Below are 16,245 nucleotides of genomic sequence, written 5' to 3'. Positions count from 1 at the left end.
CAGGTTTAACACGAGTCTATGTAAAGATAGCTGTTTAGAGTCTGCAGTGTGACTTGGAGCTGATGTATAGCCGGCTAGCAAAGCGGGGGTTAAGTGGTCAATGTTTCCCTCTCAAGTGGAGCTGAGAGACGTGTGAACATCAGGTCAGGCCTCCTGACCCGCTCACTCCCACGCTCAAGTACCGACAACAGCAGCCATTTAGAAACTATAGACTTATGGCCGCAGGGAGCACACAGAGCTTCTGTGGAGAGAGACGCTGAGGTCTTCTGCATGGACGGCGAACATAATGAGGTGGTGTGAGTGGGTTAAGTTATCATTACGGACGTGTCATAATGTCCTGTACATGGATATATCCTGTGTCACTCGGGGACACGGCAGAGTTTGCAGGACTGAAATATGCAGCACATGTTTGACAATGTTTTTTAAACAATTTAAATCCTGGTAATTCATCAAATATGCTGCACATTACATAAGAATGCCTCTTGAATAAGACCGAGGTTGTTTGTGTGTAATTGTGGGCATGTCTGGCAGACCAACATGGCCTACTTTTTTTTCCACGTAGTCTTCCCTTTTTCTTTACGAGTAATTTGCTGAACATTTCTCATACCAGTGCGCTCGACGGGATTTAAAGTGACCGCTAATTTGCGACTGGGACAATTAAATTCTGTGAAATTATATTAAAGGAATCATTCACAGAAATATGCAAACATAACCCACATGTAACTCTGTGGAAAGGGGAGGGGGGTAAAAGATTGGAATTGTTCTGCTGGTTTCACATGTTGTGCATTAGTAGTGGACAGTGGTAATTGGAGCTGACTGCGGCAGACAGTTCTAGTTAAGTTTTGCGTGTGTGTGTGTGTGTGTGTGTGTGTGTGTGTGTGTGTGTGTGTGTGTGAGAGAGCCTCTCCTCTCTGTGAAGCCCGCTCTCCTGCAGGATCTGGCTCCCATGGCCTCTCTCTGGTAGTAATTGAATGCAGAGAGTGGGTGTCATTTGTCCCCTGTCCCTCAAGGGAAGGCACTCTTGCTCTGACAGATTTCCCACAACTGCAAATGGGGCGAGTGTGCCTCAAGAGTTTTCCACAGGGTCTCTCTCTCTCTCTCCCTGCGTTTTGCGTGAATAATTTATTTACTTCTGTCAGCGATCGAGCGGTGATATGTTACGAGGATCTGGATGCTGAAGCTTCGAGCAGGTTAATTCGAACCCTGTAATGACGAGACGTGATAAATACACAATTCGTGTCATGTCAAAACAATGAAAGCGTTAAATGTTTGAGTGTTCTGACAGCGCCTTCACACTTGACCGATGTTTCACTCAGTCCTGCTCGATTGTGAGCTGCAGAAACGGGCTGTTTCTCTATACTGCAGCTTTCTTGAGCAGCTATGGCTTTAACTCAAAGATGCAGTGTTACTTTGTCATTGCTGTTATTAAAGCAACCAAGATGTGATTGTTAAAGTGTAAGTGATTGCAGACAGAGGAAATAAAGAAGCCATGAAAACTCCATAGTGCCCATTCTTTATTTCACTTAAGGGTCCAGTCACAAGACACATTTTGAAACCTTTACCGTTTATCAAAACAGTTGAATAAAATGCAATAAAAACAAATTGTAGATACTTGAAGTTGTTGCCAATACCTTTTTTTGTTGTGCTTTTTATGCCTTCATTTAGAGATAAGAAAAGTGGATAGAGTGAGAAATCGGGGGGGAGAGAAAGTGGGGAACAACATGCAGGCCACCCGCTTGAATTCAACCACCATACATGGGGTGTGTGCACCAGCCACTAGGCTACCAGCGCCCCCCGAGTTTCCAGTAACTTAAATATTAAAAACATCGTACATGTGCAGATAACGTTGCTCTGCTGTGCGGGATGAAGCTGGGGACATTTCTCTTCCGCGTCTTATCCATTGAAGGATCTGTTACGTTGTCTCACTGAGTGTTTGATAAGGAAGCCAGTGCAGAGGAATTATTGGGATTACACATTTGTTTAAAAAAAAATCAAAAAAAAATCAAAAAATTAAGTTCATAGTTTGGCATCTTCTGAAAGTTCCCTTTGAAGGCAAACTTGTTTTTTCTTAATTTTGTGACTCAGGCAACCTTATGAACGTCTCAAGATGTTACATGTTTGGTATTGAATTAAAGGTTGATTCATGTTTTATAAAATGAAAACAACTTCTTACAGTTGCGTTCAGTGTATGAGAAAGAGAGGGTTTGTTTGGATTGAGTTGTAAAAAATAAACATGTTCTCAGCTAACTACAGCAACACTGGAGATCTGGAGGGTTAAATTACAGTTTCCCACATCGATGAATGTTGGATTTACTTTGTTTTGTGGCTGATTCTTCCTCCACTCTTTTCCAGTAAAATAGGCATCCATCAGCTTTGACTGTAATTATCATGAACAACTCTTCCACTTACTTTTGCCAGACAGATCTCTGTATCAAACACTGTGACTGGTGGCAGCTGACTCTTGTCCTTGAAGAGTGTGTTGGTAGTCAATGTTTTGCAGGTTCCAAACATCTTGACCGTCTGCCTGTTGGATACGTTTCCCAGGTTGCACAGCGGCACAGATGTACAGAAAACAGGAAATCTCTGACCGTTTAATTGTGAAGCTTTTGATATAAATGCATTATACTATAAGACTGTGATTGTCCCAACAGAGCAATACATTACGTTACTTGCCTGTTTCAGGACTTTTGGCCATGGATGCTTTCCTTACTGGCCTTCATCCTTCAACATAAGGCCAGTTTCAGAGTACTCTAGATGGAACTTTTTTAAAGTGATTGTCAGTTTGAGTTGAAGTCAGACTCAGACTGCAGGAGTATTTTGCTGTTTTATCCCCAATTCAACCTTCCTGATAAATGAAACAAACCATGTCTCAGACCTTGGTCAGTACTGATCGAATGATCTGTAAATGTGAAGATCCGGCCAGAAACCTCTTGTGGCCTGTTGAACCAGCTATGTGTAAGTTCTGTCATAAGATATGCTGTGAAGCCCACACTAAACCCAGTGGTGATTCTAGAGTCTGTTGGGGCCCAAGAAAAATCAATTGGGGGCCCTCCAACTGTCTGCCAGCGTCCCAACGCTTACTCCACTTCCTTTTTTTTTCTGCTTTTTTTCCTCTCTTATAGACAGATACTTTTTCTTTGTTTGCTTTCTTTGACAGACTCAATGATATGGGTTGCAATGGGACACAGCAATAATTCATGTGACACTTACCAGGGCAACAAGAGCGAGTGCTGTCAGATGGGGCCCCCTTAGGGAGAGTCCCTACTGTCATTGCAAAATTTGCACATTTTGGGCCACTGCGTTGGTTAAAAATGTGTCAGCCATGAGGGTCCCCCCTACTAGTCTGAGGCCCCAAGTTGTCTGCCTTGCCTGTTAACATTCAGCACCTCTGACTAAACCCTATGTTGAAACCGTGTCATTGAGCTTTTTTTTGGACTCTCCATGTATTCTCAATTTTTTTCAAACATTCCTACAACCGTTAGGATTTAAAATCTGGATGATTACGTCTGAACTTCCCAAGCATGAATACTACAGCTGATAGAAGAGAGGTCTCTATTAGACAGATCCTGGTGAAATTTGAAACCTTCTAGCTTTAGAGGTTAAAATAAACTAGCATACTGATGACAGATGTTAAAGCTCCTGTGAGATTTTAGTCGATCGTTAAACAAACTGAAAAGCGTACAGATACCTCTGTGTGACCTCCAAAAGCAAACACGACCAATAAAGACAAGATCGATCAATTCCATAAAGGTATTTTTAGCATCATAACCACTGTCACAGGTGGCGGTGTCGCTGCACATCTCGCTAATGGAACTGCCTCATATTGACATTTTCCACCGCAGAGTTTCACAATGAATGATAAGATAGACTGTTAGAAGTAAGATGAAGAAGAGCTCTCTGGAGAAAATGACGTACAGGACAAATCAACTGGAGAATTGACACACGGCTTTGTCCACAGGTTTTGCCAAAATGCACAAAAAAAAAAACTGGAATCCATCTTTTAATCTGACACTGTAATGAGTCATTTAAATCAACTTAAACATGCAGCGCTCATAGCCTAGCCGTTATGTCAAGCATTGCAGAGTACAGAGGCTGCAGTCCTCGTCACAGCAGCTGTGGGTTCGAATCCGACCTCTGCCCTTTGCTGCATGTCATCCCAAACTTTCTCCTCCCAACATCTCCACCTCCTCACAGGAGCTATAACCATGCGTTTGTTTGGCATCAGATGAACTGGAAAAAAATGGTTCAGACTTGGAATGATGAGTTTTGATTTACCACTTTCTGTCTCAAACAAAAGTTTCTGAATTTATACATCAGTTCTTCTTACACGACGTAATGTTTGATTTAGTAGCAGTCTGTAAGCGTTCATTGCTCTACACAAAGAGTGAAAGAGACAGCACATGAAGACTGCATCTCCCCAAACATGATCTCATCCAAAACTTCTTTAGCATTCTCCTTTTTTTTCCCTATCTGGAAATCATTACTCGAGCAGGTTGAAGTCAGGCTGCATTTTGTTTACATCTGCTTCCTCGTAAAACATGACATGCGCTCCCTTGAGGTATAGCTCCCTCTGGCACACGGTTATGCGCTTAATAATATCTGGGAAAAGAGAGAAGAGCATCTGTGAAGTGTCTTCTTATTTGCGTGATGCAACCCCATTTCGACAACAGTTAGGTAAGCCCGGCCCCGAGGCTGCAACTGTAATCAGCGTCTATTTACAGAGGCATGTTTGTGTGTTTTTGGGGCGTTGAACACTGGACCTGTCTTTGCTCACTCACTGTAAACCAATTTGGGTTAAATGCAAAAGATGCACTTTATATGTAAAGTATAAAAGTGTTTGGTAGCTCCTGTGTAAAGTGTGGAGTTAAATAATGAGTTGTCTGAAAGAAGTCCAAGAAGAAGTAGACTTATTTTGTGTTGAACGAGGGAAAAAAAATCTTGTCTTTGAATCGAATGGTCTCAGCTGTAGACGTACGTCTAGTCTATATTTCAGGCTTGACAGTGCGTTCCGCTCGACTTTACAGATAAAGCAGAGACTCAGTGTCACGGAGACGTATGGATTGCAGGTCAGCTGAACTTTTCTGTCTCCCTCCCGGAGTGGCTGAGCGGATATTGATTCTGAAGCTCCCGCTCAGTGAGCGTCACTGAACTGTAGCGCCTCGTATAACTCCGGGAGAGGAGGAAAGCAGCTGAAATACAGCGGCCTCTACTTGCTCTGCCATAGTTCTTCTAACCAGCTCAATCTATATTCACTTCAGACAGGTTTTTTCTGTGCAGGGCATCTGTCTCTCAGTGCTGCTGCTCTACAGCATAATATAAATGACACGCTCTCTAGTTAATGGCCCCAAGACCGGAGTGGGAGAGTGGTTTATTTAACAAAGAAGAGATGTACTGAAAGGTAGGGATACAGATGAACATCAGTTCAACTGTCAGGGTTGTAACAGCTTTGTAAACAGTACAGGGGCAGGGTACTTGTACATGTAACAGGCTTTATCTAAACAGCAGGTTTGGACTCATGTCTGACACAATCAGATACACACTCACCTCAGCTTAAATGCTGATTTGGTCCTTTAAGGGGTAAGCACCAAGGAAGAATGTTTTGGTATCATTCATGCAACACTAACGCTGTCATGTTTTGTCATGAGGAATGACAACATGTGGAAAGTTGTTAACTAAGGGGGTATTTTCTTTCTCGGGTGTGTTCCTATTGTTTGTTCAAGTCTGTACAAGACCTACACTTTCATCTATATACTTTGCCTGTATTATAGAGGAGGACGATTGATAGAGTAGGAAACGGGAATGACATGCTGAGAAGTGATGAGAGCAAGAGTTAAACCTGGAGCCGCCCCTACATGAAGCACACAATTTAATCCTAGCAAGGCTATCCAGCGGCCCCAATAGGTTATTTTTTTCCCTATATCTGTCCTTATAGCTGCCTGTACTGATGCTTGCACATGTACTTAAACTCCTGATATTTTCAAGTGGAGCTGCATGTGTGAACGCTGACAGCTGATTTTTTTAAACACGTTTTGTTTGAGGCTATATTGCTAAACTAGACATAATCAAAATCTGAAATACAGGCATATAGCTAAAGTAACCATTATCTCAGCTTGAAGTCTTCAAAAGCCCCATCAAACATTTTCAGAAGCGATTTGATTTTGAAACTGCTTGACTCAGTGTTTTTAGAAGTTAAAGACCGTTTGCTTTGAAGAAAACAAGACTTTTGAATATCATTTTTCTCTGAGGGTCATTTTTTAACTTATTTTGTGTACAGCCTGATGTAACTCCTGCACTGATCTTTGTACAAAGATGCTGCTAAGAGTTATACACAAGTGCAAATATTCAACTGATATGAGATGACTCAGGCGTCTTTACGGCCAATACTTTAAATAATCAACTGTCAGGAGGGGGAGCCTTTAGTGCTAGATAAGTAACACCCAGCAGGTTTAACCAAACACTGGGAAACATTTTCCAACTGGGTTTCTTTCTGCCCGGTGTTATGAGATCCAGGACTCCAATGAAAGCAATTAATACGTGAAACAGCATCTTTTTGTTTGGAGCCAGCCTTGCGTGCAGTTTCACACCATCAGAAGAGTATGTTTGTCAGTCTTTTGTTTCTCAGGAGGGAAAACGCATCCAGCGTACCATGAAAAGAAAAACGTTTGCTTGTTGTTTCCCATGAATTCATACAGCATGTCTGATAGAAAAAAAGAAAACAGCCCACATTTTTCAAAGATGCAAATAACCTCTTGATAAAATCTGGTTTGCCTTTGGGTATTATGAAGAAGCTTTTGATCGTTCTGGTTTTAAACATTTATTTATCTAATGTTGTAGTTATGCACTATATCATGCACTCAGGCCTGCGGTCGTTGATCTCCACTCAGAAGAAGGAAAAACAACATTCAGCCAAATGGCAACAGGATCTCTGCAGAATAAGCTGAAGTTTTTTATTTCCGTCATCATCTGAGGGCAACTCATCTCCCCGAACTAATCCAACCTGACATCCACCACCAGGGTTACCTCCACCTTCTGAACTTAAAAACACATGACCACCCTTTTTCCAGCACCCGTTAGCAAAGATGGAGGGGAAGGAGCTGTGAAAATGAAGACGTTTCTTCTAATTTCACACTCGGCGCTTGATCGTTAGGCTCTTATTATGCCCCATTTGCTTCCCTCCACTGGCTGTGATGAAAGCGGGGCAAAGAGGCCACGACAGGACAAAAAGGGGCCCTCCATCAAAACACATTTTGTTTGGGGTCTCTTTTAGCCCGGCTCAGCCCCCTCCCCCCACACATCACTGCCAACACTTTCCCCTGCAGTTTCTCCTGTCTGCGTCCCTCATTAGCAGCTACCCCCACCTGCCTCCACACTCACATTATCAAACTGCGATTGTCCGACGCTCCGTGCTCGCAAGAAGCGGCCTGTCCACTCTTGTTTAATTGGCCCACATCCCCCCCCGCTCCTCAACAAGTGGGAAGGTCAATGGCTGGTCCTGACCTTGGATGATGATGTCTGCCAGTACGGGCCAAAAGACACATTTATCCTTAAAGCACACCACTGAGCTTCAGCAGCCTGTTACATCCTGGTATATTTAAACTCAACTGTACTGCCTCTCTTGTGAGGTTGTAGGATGTGATGCAGCTTTAGGATGCTCTAATCCATGCACGTAGATTTGTGTTTTGAATGATCAGAGACAGAATTGTATTTTTGTTTTTCCTTTATATCTAAACTTAAATTCACCAAGAGTAAGGTCTCATTAATTAATGAATTTAAGTTGTCAGCCCAAGACAGGCAGTAGCACAATAGATCTATTTGGCCATGTTGCCATGACATCATGCTCATGACGGGGAGCTTCAATGTTGTTGTCATGTTCAAGGTTTCAGTCAAAGTTAATGTTATGTTGTTAGCCTAAAATAGATCCACTATGTGTTACCCCAGGATTATATCAAAGTGTTCAAAATGAGTGTTTAAATCTAAATATCCTAAACACCTTCTCTATCGTGTCCATGATTCTCAGATATCATTGATAAATAGCAAGAGGCAGAATGCTAATGTTAGCGCTGTTCTGTTGGTGGCTAATGGGTTGTTAAATGGGTTTTTATAACCTCAAATATGACTTGATGGATTTTTGATTATCCGTTCTCTCTGTAGTTTCCTATCAGTCGGGAAGCTCTGAAATGAAAAACAAGTTGCTTGGCAACGGCTGCATGACCTTAACTTCGAACATTATGGGAAGACACGTTAACAATATTTGAGCGTTCCCCACCCTGAGCGTGATGTCACAGCAACATGGCTGCTGTGGGAATATTGTCTATTACACAGACTTAAACAGAAGAAAGATTCAAATCAAGAAACATACAATAAATTACATCATAACATAATGAGAAAACATAAATCAACATAAAACACGTCAAAATTCAGCACTTGCAACAATCTCACTTAAAATCTGTTTAAAGCAAAAAAGTTGAACGCTGATGAAGGCCAAAATGCATCCGTTGCTTTTGTTGCTGCTGCCTTACCCGGATTAAAAGAAACCTAAAGGAAATTTTTTGCGTGCTGACTTTTTGTCTCTTTCTGGTCTTGTTCATGTTGTGCACCTTTTACTGTGTTTAACTCTCGAGAGTGCTCCTCGTTTGTGTTTTTTAAAGCAGGATGAGACCTGCTCCTGAAGGAGGAAGTCACTTTTCATGCTATTATAAAGAATATGAATTATTTAAAAAAAATAAAAAAAACAGAAGTTCACACTCATTAATTTACAGTTTCATGATCAAAATGTGTTATTCATTTATTATTGGGGTACAAAAGTAGCTTACCTACTGTAACTTGATCTGCAAATCAACAGCAGGGTAGCAGTTATCGTGAATCTGGCTCTAGTTAATAAAGTAGTCCTCTTTAATTCTTGGCAAAAGAATAAAATAAAATGAGGGCTACAGAGTTTAATTTTTTTTTAAATAAAAAAAAACATATCCTGTCCTCTGTTGATTCACAAAAACTCTGCACTTGATTTAAGTTATTTTAGATAATATATAATTAGCCTTCAAAAGTCCAACAAATTGTCAAAGAAAAGGCACTTTGTTAGGCGGCTGTGTTGTGTTCAAGTTTTTATTTCTAATTAAATTCCATCTGTAGCACCTCATGTTGTTAGTGTTGTTTCTTGAAAGGTAAAATGTTGCTAATTGTGCACATTTGGAACCACTTTTGACAAGCAAGAGTCACAAAAAAAACTTTTTTTTGTTGAGGTGCGTTTTGTTTACCCTCATTATTTTTTATTATTCTTGGCCTCACTTCAGTCTTTCTTTATTTATACGTTGGCTCTTGTGAAGCTCGGGTTTGAGTTCCGGTCAGGCCCAAGTGTCACACTCGCATTAATCAGGACATGGTGAATTCAAAAATCAGAACTCTTCTAATTAGTCTGAAAGTGTTTGATAGGACGCCATTTTGTAACTAGAAAGGGTGACTTTCTTTCTTCTCCCAACCCGTCAAAAACTGTCAGAATCCTCACAAAGGGGGCTCTAATTTGAGAAATTATATCAGCTGTGAAGTGGAGAGTGAAGGGGTCGGAGCTACAGCGGTGTGTGAGCAGCGGAGGGTGGAGCTTGGGGAGCGATGTTGCTCCTTGGCTGAGACGTCGAGGTCAAGGTCATAACCTGCTCAGTGGTTAGAGCGCATGGTGTTTAAAGCTGGTTTTGATCCATCGCCGAGGGGAAGGGAAACCGCAGAGGTCGCATCTGGAGTGTGTACGGTCAGAGTGAGGACTCAGATCGGTGTGTGTACTTTGAAGTGGAACAGCACAGCCAGCAAATCTGAAGCGAAATGTGCCCCTCGTTTATTCTCTATATGATTACCTGTATAATGTGATTATGTCACTTTAGTGTGATTGTGGAAAAATTCACATCAGGTTTCCTCCGTGCTTCACTTTCACGGCGATGTCATTAACCCTTTAAAAGTGTGCGCTGTGAACGCGTCGTATAGTAAAGACATCATAAAATAAAGTAGGAACGCACTTTATCACGTAAAGCAGAACCTCTCTGCTCTGTTTAAAGGACTTAACGTCATGTCTCTGGTTGTCTCTGTGAGCAGGACAGGATGTGAGCGGCTTCTTCAAAGAGACGACAGGAAAGCAGGAACGAGACATCAAAGCGCTCTGCGTGTTCAAAGCAGGGTTTATACTTTGTAATGTCCCAAGATGCATACATTCTCCTGAATTAAATAAATGAATAAGTGTACGTGAATTTAAAAAAAAAAAAAAACACCACTTTTAACCCTTATCTGCAGATACATGTTCTTAAATAATAATCATAATAAACATGAAAAAAACCTCATAATGCCTACGAATTTTGTTGGATTAACCTGTCAGAGTAACCTGATGTATTAAGCAGCAGGTAACGAATGACACACAGTTAATATCCCCATTCCAAAGAAGTCTAAAATAAGAAGTCATTCCATTATACAAGCAGCTGTTTTCATAGATACAACACTTTCAGGCACCAAGACGTACATTTTAACAACCCTAAAGAGGTGTTTCTAACAGTAAAAAGCCTGTCCTCAGCCTGTTCTGTTTATGTTAAACAACTTCATTTCCTTGACTGAACAATTGGACGTCTGAGTTAGTAACCTGTGAGAAGCCTTGTATTAGTGTTTCCCCCCTCTATGCATCCAACAGAGGAGGTGCACCTCTGCTGCTGATTTTATTTTATTTTATTTTTTATGAGAGGAGAATGGAAAGGAAAGTAAATTATAGGAGAGTAGAGGAGAGGATAGAAAACAGAGTGGAAGTGAGTAAAAGATATTACAGGGCTCCAGCTTATCTCCAATGAAACTAACATTCATTTACTCTACGGAATCATACAGTATGTGACCTGCATCGTTTTGAAATACATTATTATTTTTTATTTTTTGGTAAAATTCTGACCTCTCCCGTCTTTTGCCATTACCCACGAGCCGGGGTCGTGGCAAAACATATTTGATTCCAAAGATAGTCATTTAATGATGGGGCTCAATGGGGAATTACTCTCTTTTGGAGCCAGCCACAAGTGGCCATTTGAGTAAACTGCAGTTTTCTCTTAACTCAAGTTTGCTTTCTTTTTCAACCCAAATTGGGGCCATTTTGTCCATACCAGTGCTGAAGTTGTGGTTCTACATATTTATGCTATAAAACCTGAGTTATATACATGTCCAGCGACATCCGATGGAAATAAGCATTGTCCTATTTTAGGTGCATGGTGTTTATTATAAACTGTCGCTGTTTATATTACACACTGATCAAGCTATCTAACGGAACGGGAGGATCGGCTGCTTCTCATTTATCCTGTTTAGACTCTTCTAATGCATCATGTAAACTGTGTTATTAGAGATATTTGGTTTCTCTGCACCATGTAATCATTTTAATCAAAGTATAGCCTTAAGCTGATTACTTCCAGTAATCAAAGTGTTATAAAGTGTGCATGAAAACATTCCTGCTCCCGCTGCCAAATAGGCATCAGCGGAGGCTTTACGACAGTTTATATTAAAAGGAAACACGCAGACCGTTCACTGCTTTACAGCTCAATGGCACTTAATGGAATGAATCAGGCTGACTGTGTGCTTCAATTACCAATCATAACATTTTGCACTGAAGTCAGACTCCTCTTCAGAGTGATCAAGTGTAAAAAAATATATATTTTAGACATTTTAGATGGAAGAGGGAAAGTTATTTTAGGGGTATTCCTTTATATTTTATAACACTGGGTGGATATTAGGACTGTAAATACACTGGGATTTATTTTATGGGGCAAATGAACTGGGGATACCTTTGTTGTAAATAATTGTGATCATTTGTCGAAATAATTTATAAACTAACAGAAGAAATGTAACATAGGGGTAGGGATACATGTATACTTATATATATGTTTTACTTCTTTCTTCTCCTTTTTGGACCCTGTTACTTTTGACTTTTTTTTTTCTTTTGTTCATCTTGTTTTAAATTTTGGTTCAAAATAAAGTCATTCATTCTTTCCAAAATGTTAACTCTTTGTGCATGTCTGTGTTTGGCCAACAGTGGGAGGAGGTGAGCGGCTATGATGAGAACATGAACACCATCCGGACGTACCAGGTCTGCAATGTTTTCGACAACAATCAGAACAACTGGGTACGGACAAAGTACATCAGGCGTCGAGGCGCTCAGCGGATCCACGTGGAGATGAAGTTCTCAGTGAGGGACTGCAGTAGCATCCCTAATGTGCCGGGCTCCTGTAAAGAGACATTTAACCTGTACTACTATGAATCTGACGCCGACACGGCCACGAGGAACTCTCCCGCGTGGATGGAGAACCCGTGGATTAAAGTGGACACCATCGCTGCAGACGAGAGCTTCTCTCAGGTGGACCTCGGGGGCCGAGTGATGAAAATCAACACGGAGGTTCGGAGTTTTGGCCCCGTTTCAAAAAACGGCTTCTACTTGGCCTTCCAGGACTACGGCGGCTGCATGTCGCTCATCGCCGTCCGGGTGTTTTACCGGAAGTGTGCCCGCATCATCACCAACGGAGCGCTGTTCCAGGAGACGCTCTCGGGGGCAGAGAGCACATCCCTGGTGGCGGCGAGAGGCGTTTGCATCCCCAACGCCGAGGAGGTAGATGTGCCCATTAAGCTGTACTGCAACGGAGACGGAGAGTGGATGGTACCCATCGGACGCTGCATGTGCAAGGCCGGGAACGAGGCTGTGGAGAACGGGACCGTTTGTCGAGGTATGTGTTTGCTCTAATGATGTTTCCATAAACCTGCGCTGCCTTTACCAAACAGTCCGCTTTGCCATCATAAAAGAGTAATCTAAACATGGAGTATAGAATCAATACGGGGTTATTACTGGCAGAGCTCTCTTCATCTTAAGCTGCTCCTCGATTTATTCATTCTGCTTTAATTGATGATACAAACTGACAGTGTATTAAAACCAGGATGAATGCTTTACACTCTGTGCATCGATTATTCACCTGAAGCTATCATCATATTTCCATATAAATGATTATCCTTCCTAGGTGTTTATTTCCCAACATAAATACACAGCTGGATGGGACATCCTCTCTTTAATTCTGGTGAGGCTTTGATCTGAAAAATACACTGATGCCAACTGAAAATGGAACAACAAAACATGACCGGTTTTGCTGACTTCGCTGCCATAAAAAGATGGGAGATGCTCAAGTGTTTGTTATCTAAAAATATTAGTCTTGCTCTGGGTGGTGAGACACATCCAGACACATCCACAATTAAACCTCCAATTAGCTCCTTTAAGATTAAAATCTTTTTTTGGAAGATATTTAAAGAATTGCAAATCCAAGCGTGTCATTTCATTTTTTTTTGGCAGGACATGTTGAGTTGACGCTCCTGCTTTTTTTTCCACATCTTGAATAAAAAGGCTGTAAAACCTTCCAACCGGGGACATTTTTATATCTGCATATGTAACACATCTTCTGCTTAACAGAAATTCTAAGGAAGCACAAACTGCAATTTTCAATCGCTAAAATAATTTCCATGACCTTTTGTTGGGAGGAAGCCTCCTTTCATCCTTGAGGACAAAGAGGATATTTTTCAAAATTGCCCTGCATTTTCCTATTGAAATCCCTTGCAGGCAAATCGATTTTGGCTTTTCAGAACATCAATGTACCCAACATTTATGTGTGTCGTGCCCTATCCACATTCTGGCAGGTGGTATTTGGTCAACGTGCTCAGAGATCTTGATCACTGGAAGCAGCACGACAGCGTGTTCCCCCTGCAGACTGCTGCTGTGCTGCTCCTGCCCAGCACAACAAACCACCCACCTGCGTTTCCGATCAGTTTGTTGCTGCCTCTCTTATGCCTGCCTGTAATTACAACACATCCCCCCCCCCCAGTGTGTGTGTGTGTGTGTGTGTGTGTGTGTGTGTTTGTGCTGGGAGGGGAAAACGAGATGGGTGCTGCCTCACAAACATGGCCCGGCCTCGTTCAATGACTACTAATGAGGACAGGCAACACGCTCCTCCTTGAGGAATACAGGCCAATAAACGGCATGCAGAAAGATAGCAACTCTGAATCCACATCCCAACATAATTACACAAATCTGCTTATTTTTCTGACCCACATGTAATGCTCTGCTTGTGGTGATTGGGACATCTCAGTGGTGTCCTCTGTCATGCATTTTTTTTTGTTGCGCTAAATGGGATTATACAAATAAATGCTGTCAGTGCAACAGGGAAGGCATGTTGATTCCTTTAAACAAGGACATTGCTAGGTGTGGGACTGCATCCTTTACCTTCCATTTCTGACTTCCAAAAGAAGAAGAAGCTTCACTGCCTGCATGCTCTCTTCTTCATCATCCCCTCTGCAGCAGTGAACGATATAGATTGGAGCTCTGCAGGCTTCAGAGACAAACCGTCGGGACTCCGACAGAAGCGCATCCAGTATCTTTCAAAGACAGATCTTCTCCGTCGCTTGGTCTCCTCGATCACGTGGCTCCCTGGCTGAGTATTAAAGCTTTATGAAAAGAATGCATTAACCGAGAGTGCAGCTCTGGAATGCAGCAAAACGCTACGCACGGAGATGGATTTTATGGCTCCATACAATAGTTATGAACCTTGGTGCAAACAACGAGGAAGTGCGGATGTTAGCAAGAAACGAAATAAAGCCATTAAGTAAAAGAAGATACTATTCATGGTTTCTCTCCATTGTTGGGAAACCTTTTTTCTTTTTTCAAGAAAAGCTGCCACCAGTTGGTCTGCTCTCCGTACATCTTTGTGAACGCTGAAAGCTGATATCAGCGCTCACAACTGTGGTCAGTCACCGCCTTTCAACTGCCAGATGATGGATAATGAATTGATCTGTGAAAGATGCGCCTTTGCCTGCCGATATTATGGGGTAATGAATTGATTTGTGAGAGGTGCCCTCTGAGGGTTTGTAAGATATCCTCTTTCATAGCCGGATTATGGAGCCACAGAGACAGTAAAAAGACTCCAAGATGAAAGAGACTATTTGTACTGTAGTATTAATACCACTGGCTAAGCTTTGTTCCAACATCCCTGCAACTAAACGTGTAATTACGCATGTAACAATTAAATCCTTGGCAGGGATCCCGGCAAATAATTACGCTGTCACAAAATCTGTCAAAATATTGACAGCACGAGGGGCTGCTCACATCGAATTTTTCTGAGGGGCCTTTCTCTCTGTGCGATTGTCTTACAAGCGAGATTAGGTTTGTTTGCTGAGAAGAGCTGGGAGTGAAGAAGACACACCACAGCTTTTCAGCAGAGATGTCCATGAGAAGAAAGATCCATCTCCCCCCTCAGAGCATTGTGAAGATGGTGGTGCACCACAGAGACACACAGTTTGCCCTCACTGCTCACTGCAGTATGAAAATCATCTCTGCACTGAAGCACAGAGAAAGACATGTTCATGGGTTCAAGCACAAACTCCCTGAACAACGGCCATGTGTGTTTTCGACACTGTAATCCAAACATCTAACCCCATGCTGCTGTGAGTTCGAGGGTCTCCACTGTTGGAGCTTGTGATAAAGAGCAGCGAAGAGTCGGATGGAAGAAAGCTGTAAGAGCTTGATTCATCTCTTGGTCGTGGTTTTTGTTAATGGCTGTGTTTAGAGAGAAAAAGGGGAAAGCAGTAGAAAAACAAGCAGCGTAGTTTGTGTGGCCCTGTGACCCAGATTTGCAGGGAGAAATGTCGACACATAACATCTCACAGCATGACAGTAGACAAAGATACACAACTGTCACATACTCTCCATGCTCTTCATGTGCAGTGGGAATAATGGTGGGAAAAAGCATTATACTGGCAAAACAAACTCGCCTGAGAACTATACATTCTTGATAATCATATCTATAAGGACTACACTGTGCACCGTATTTTAAACAGCTGATATCCACATTTGTAGATTTGATTAATTTCATTCATTATAACGAATCCTTTATGTACAACACATTATCGCCCAAACCTCCCCTAACATTGAAGTCGGTCAGTATCCACATGCGCCAAACCATGATGCTGATGGGGTCCTCCTCCAGGTCCAGGTGATGTGATATTCATCAAAACTATGCATATGTGATAGAAACTCCTCAAAGATAGAGCCAGTTACTTTACCCTAAAACATATAACAGGGACTTGTGAAAAAGTAAAGCCACTCAGTCATCACTTATCGGCCATCATACATGTGTGGTGGTGACTGCGTCTGCAGAGACCCTGTCCTGGATTTTGATGTTTTGGTTGACTTAGGACGTGTCTGGGTGGATA

The 16,245-nt window shown here is 42.0% G+C and overlaps 1 protein-coding gene across 4 annotated transcripts in view; it reads left to right on the top strand.

Annotated features, from left to right (window-relative positions):
* The window catches only part of ephb2b (eph receptor B2b), a 165,250-nt gene that overhangs the window by 65,302 nt on the left and 83,703 nt on the right, over window positions 1-16,245 (top strand). For all 4 annotated transcript variants that reach the window (XM_020643414.3, XM_020643413.3, XM_065955069.1 and 1 more), the window contains exon 3: window positions 12,038-12,722. In XM_020643414.3, coding sequence (XP_020499070.1) covers window positions 12,038-12,722 — 685 coding nt within the window. The remainder of the gene's footprint in view (window positions 1-12,037; window positions 12,723-16,245) is intronic.

Source organism: Labrus bergylta, chromosome 5 (assembly GCF_963930695.1).
Source record: "Labrus bergylta chromosome 5, fLabBer1.1, whole genome shotgun sequence".
Taxonomy (NCBI): Eukaryota; Metazoa; Chordata; class Actinopteri; order Labriformes; family Labridae; genus Labrus; species Labrus bergylta.
This window is presented reverse-complemented; position numbering and strand designations above follow the sequence as displayed.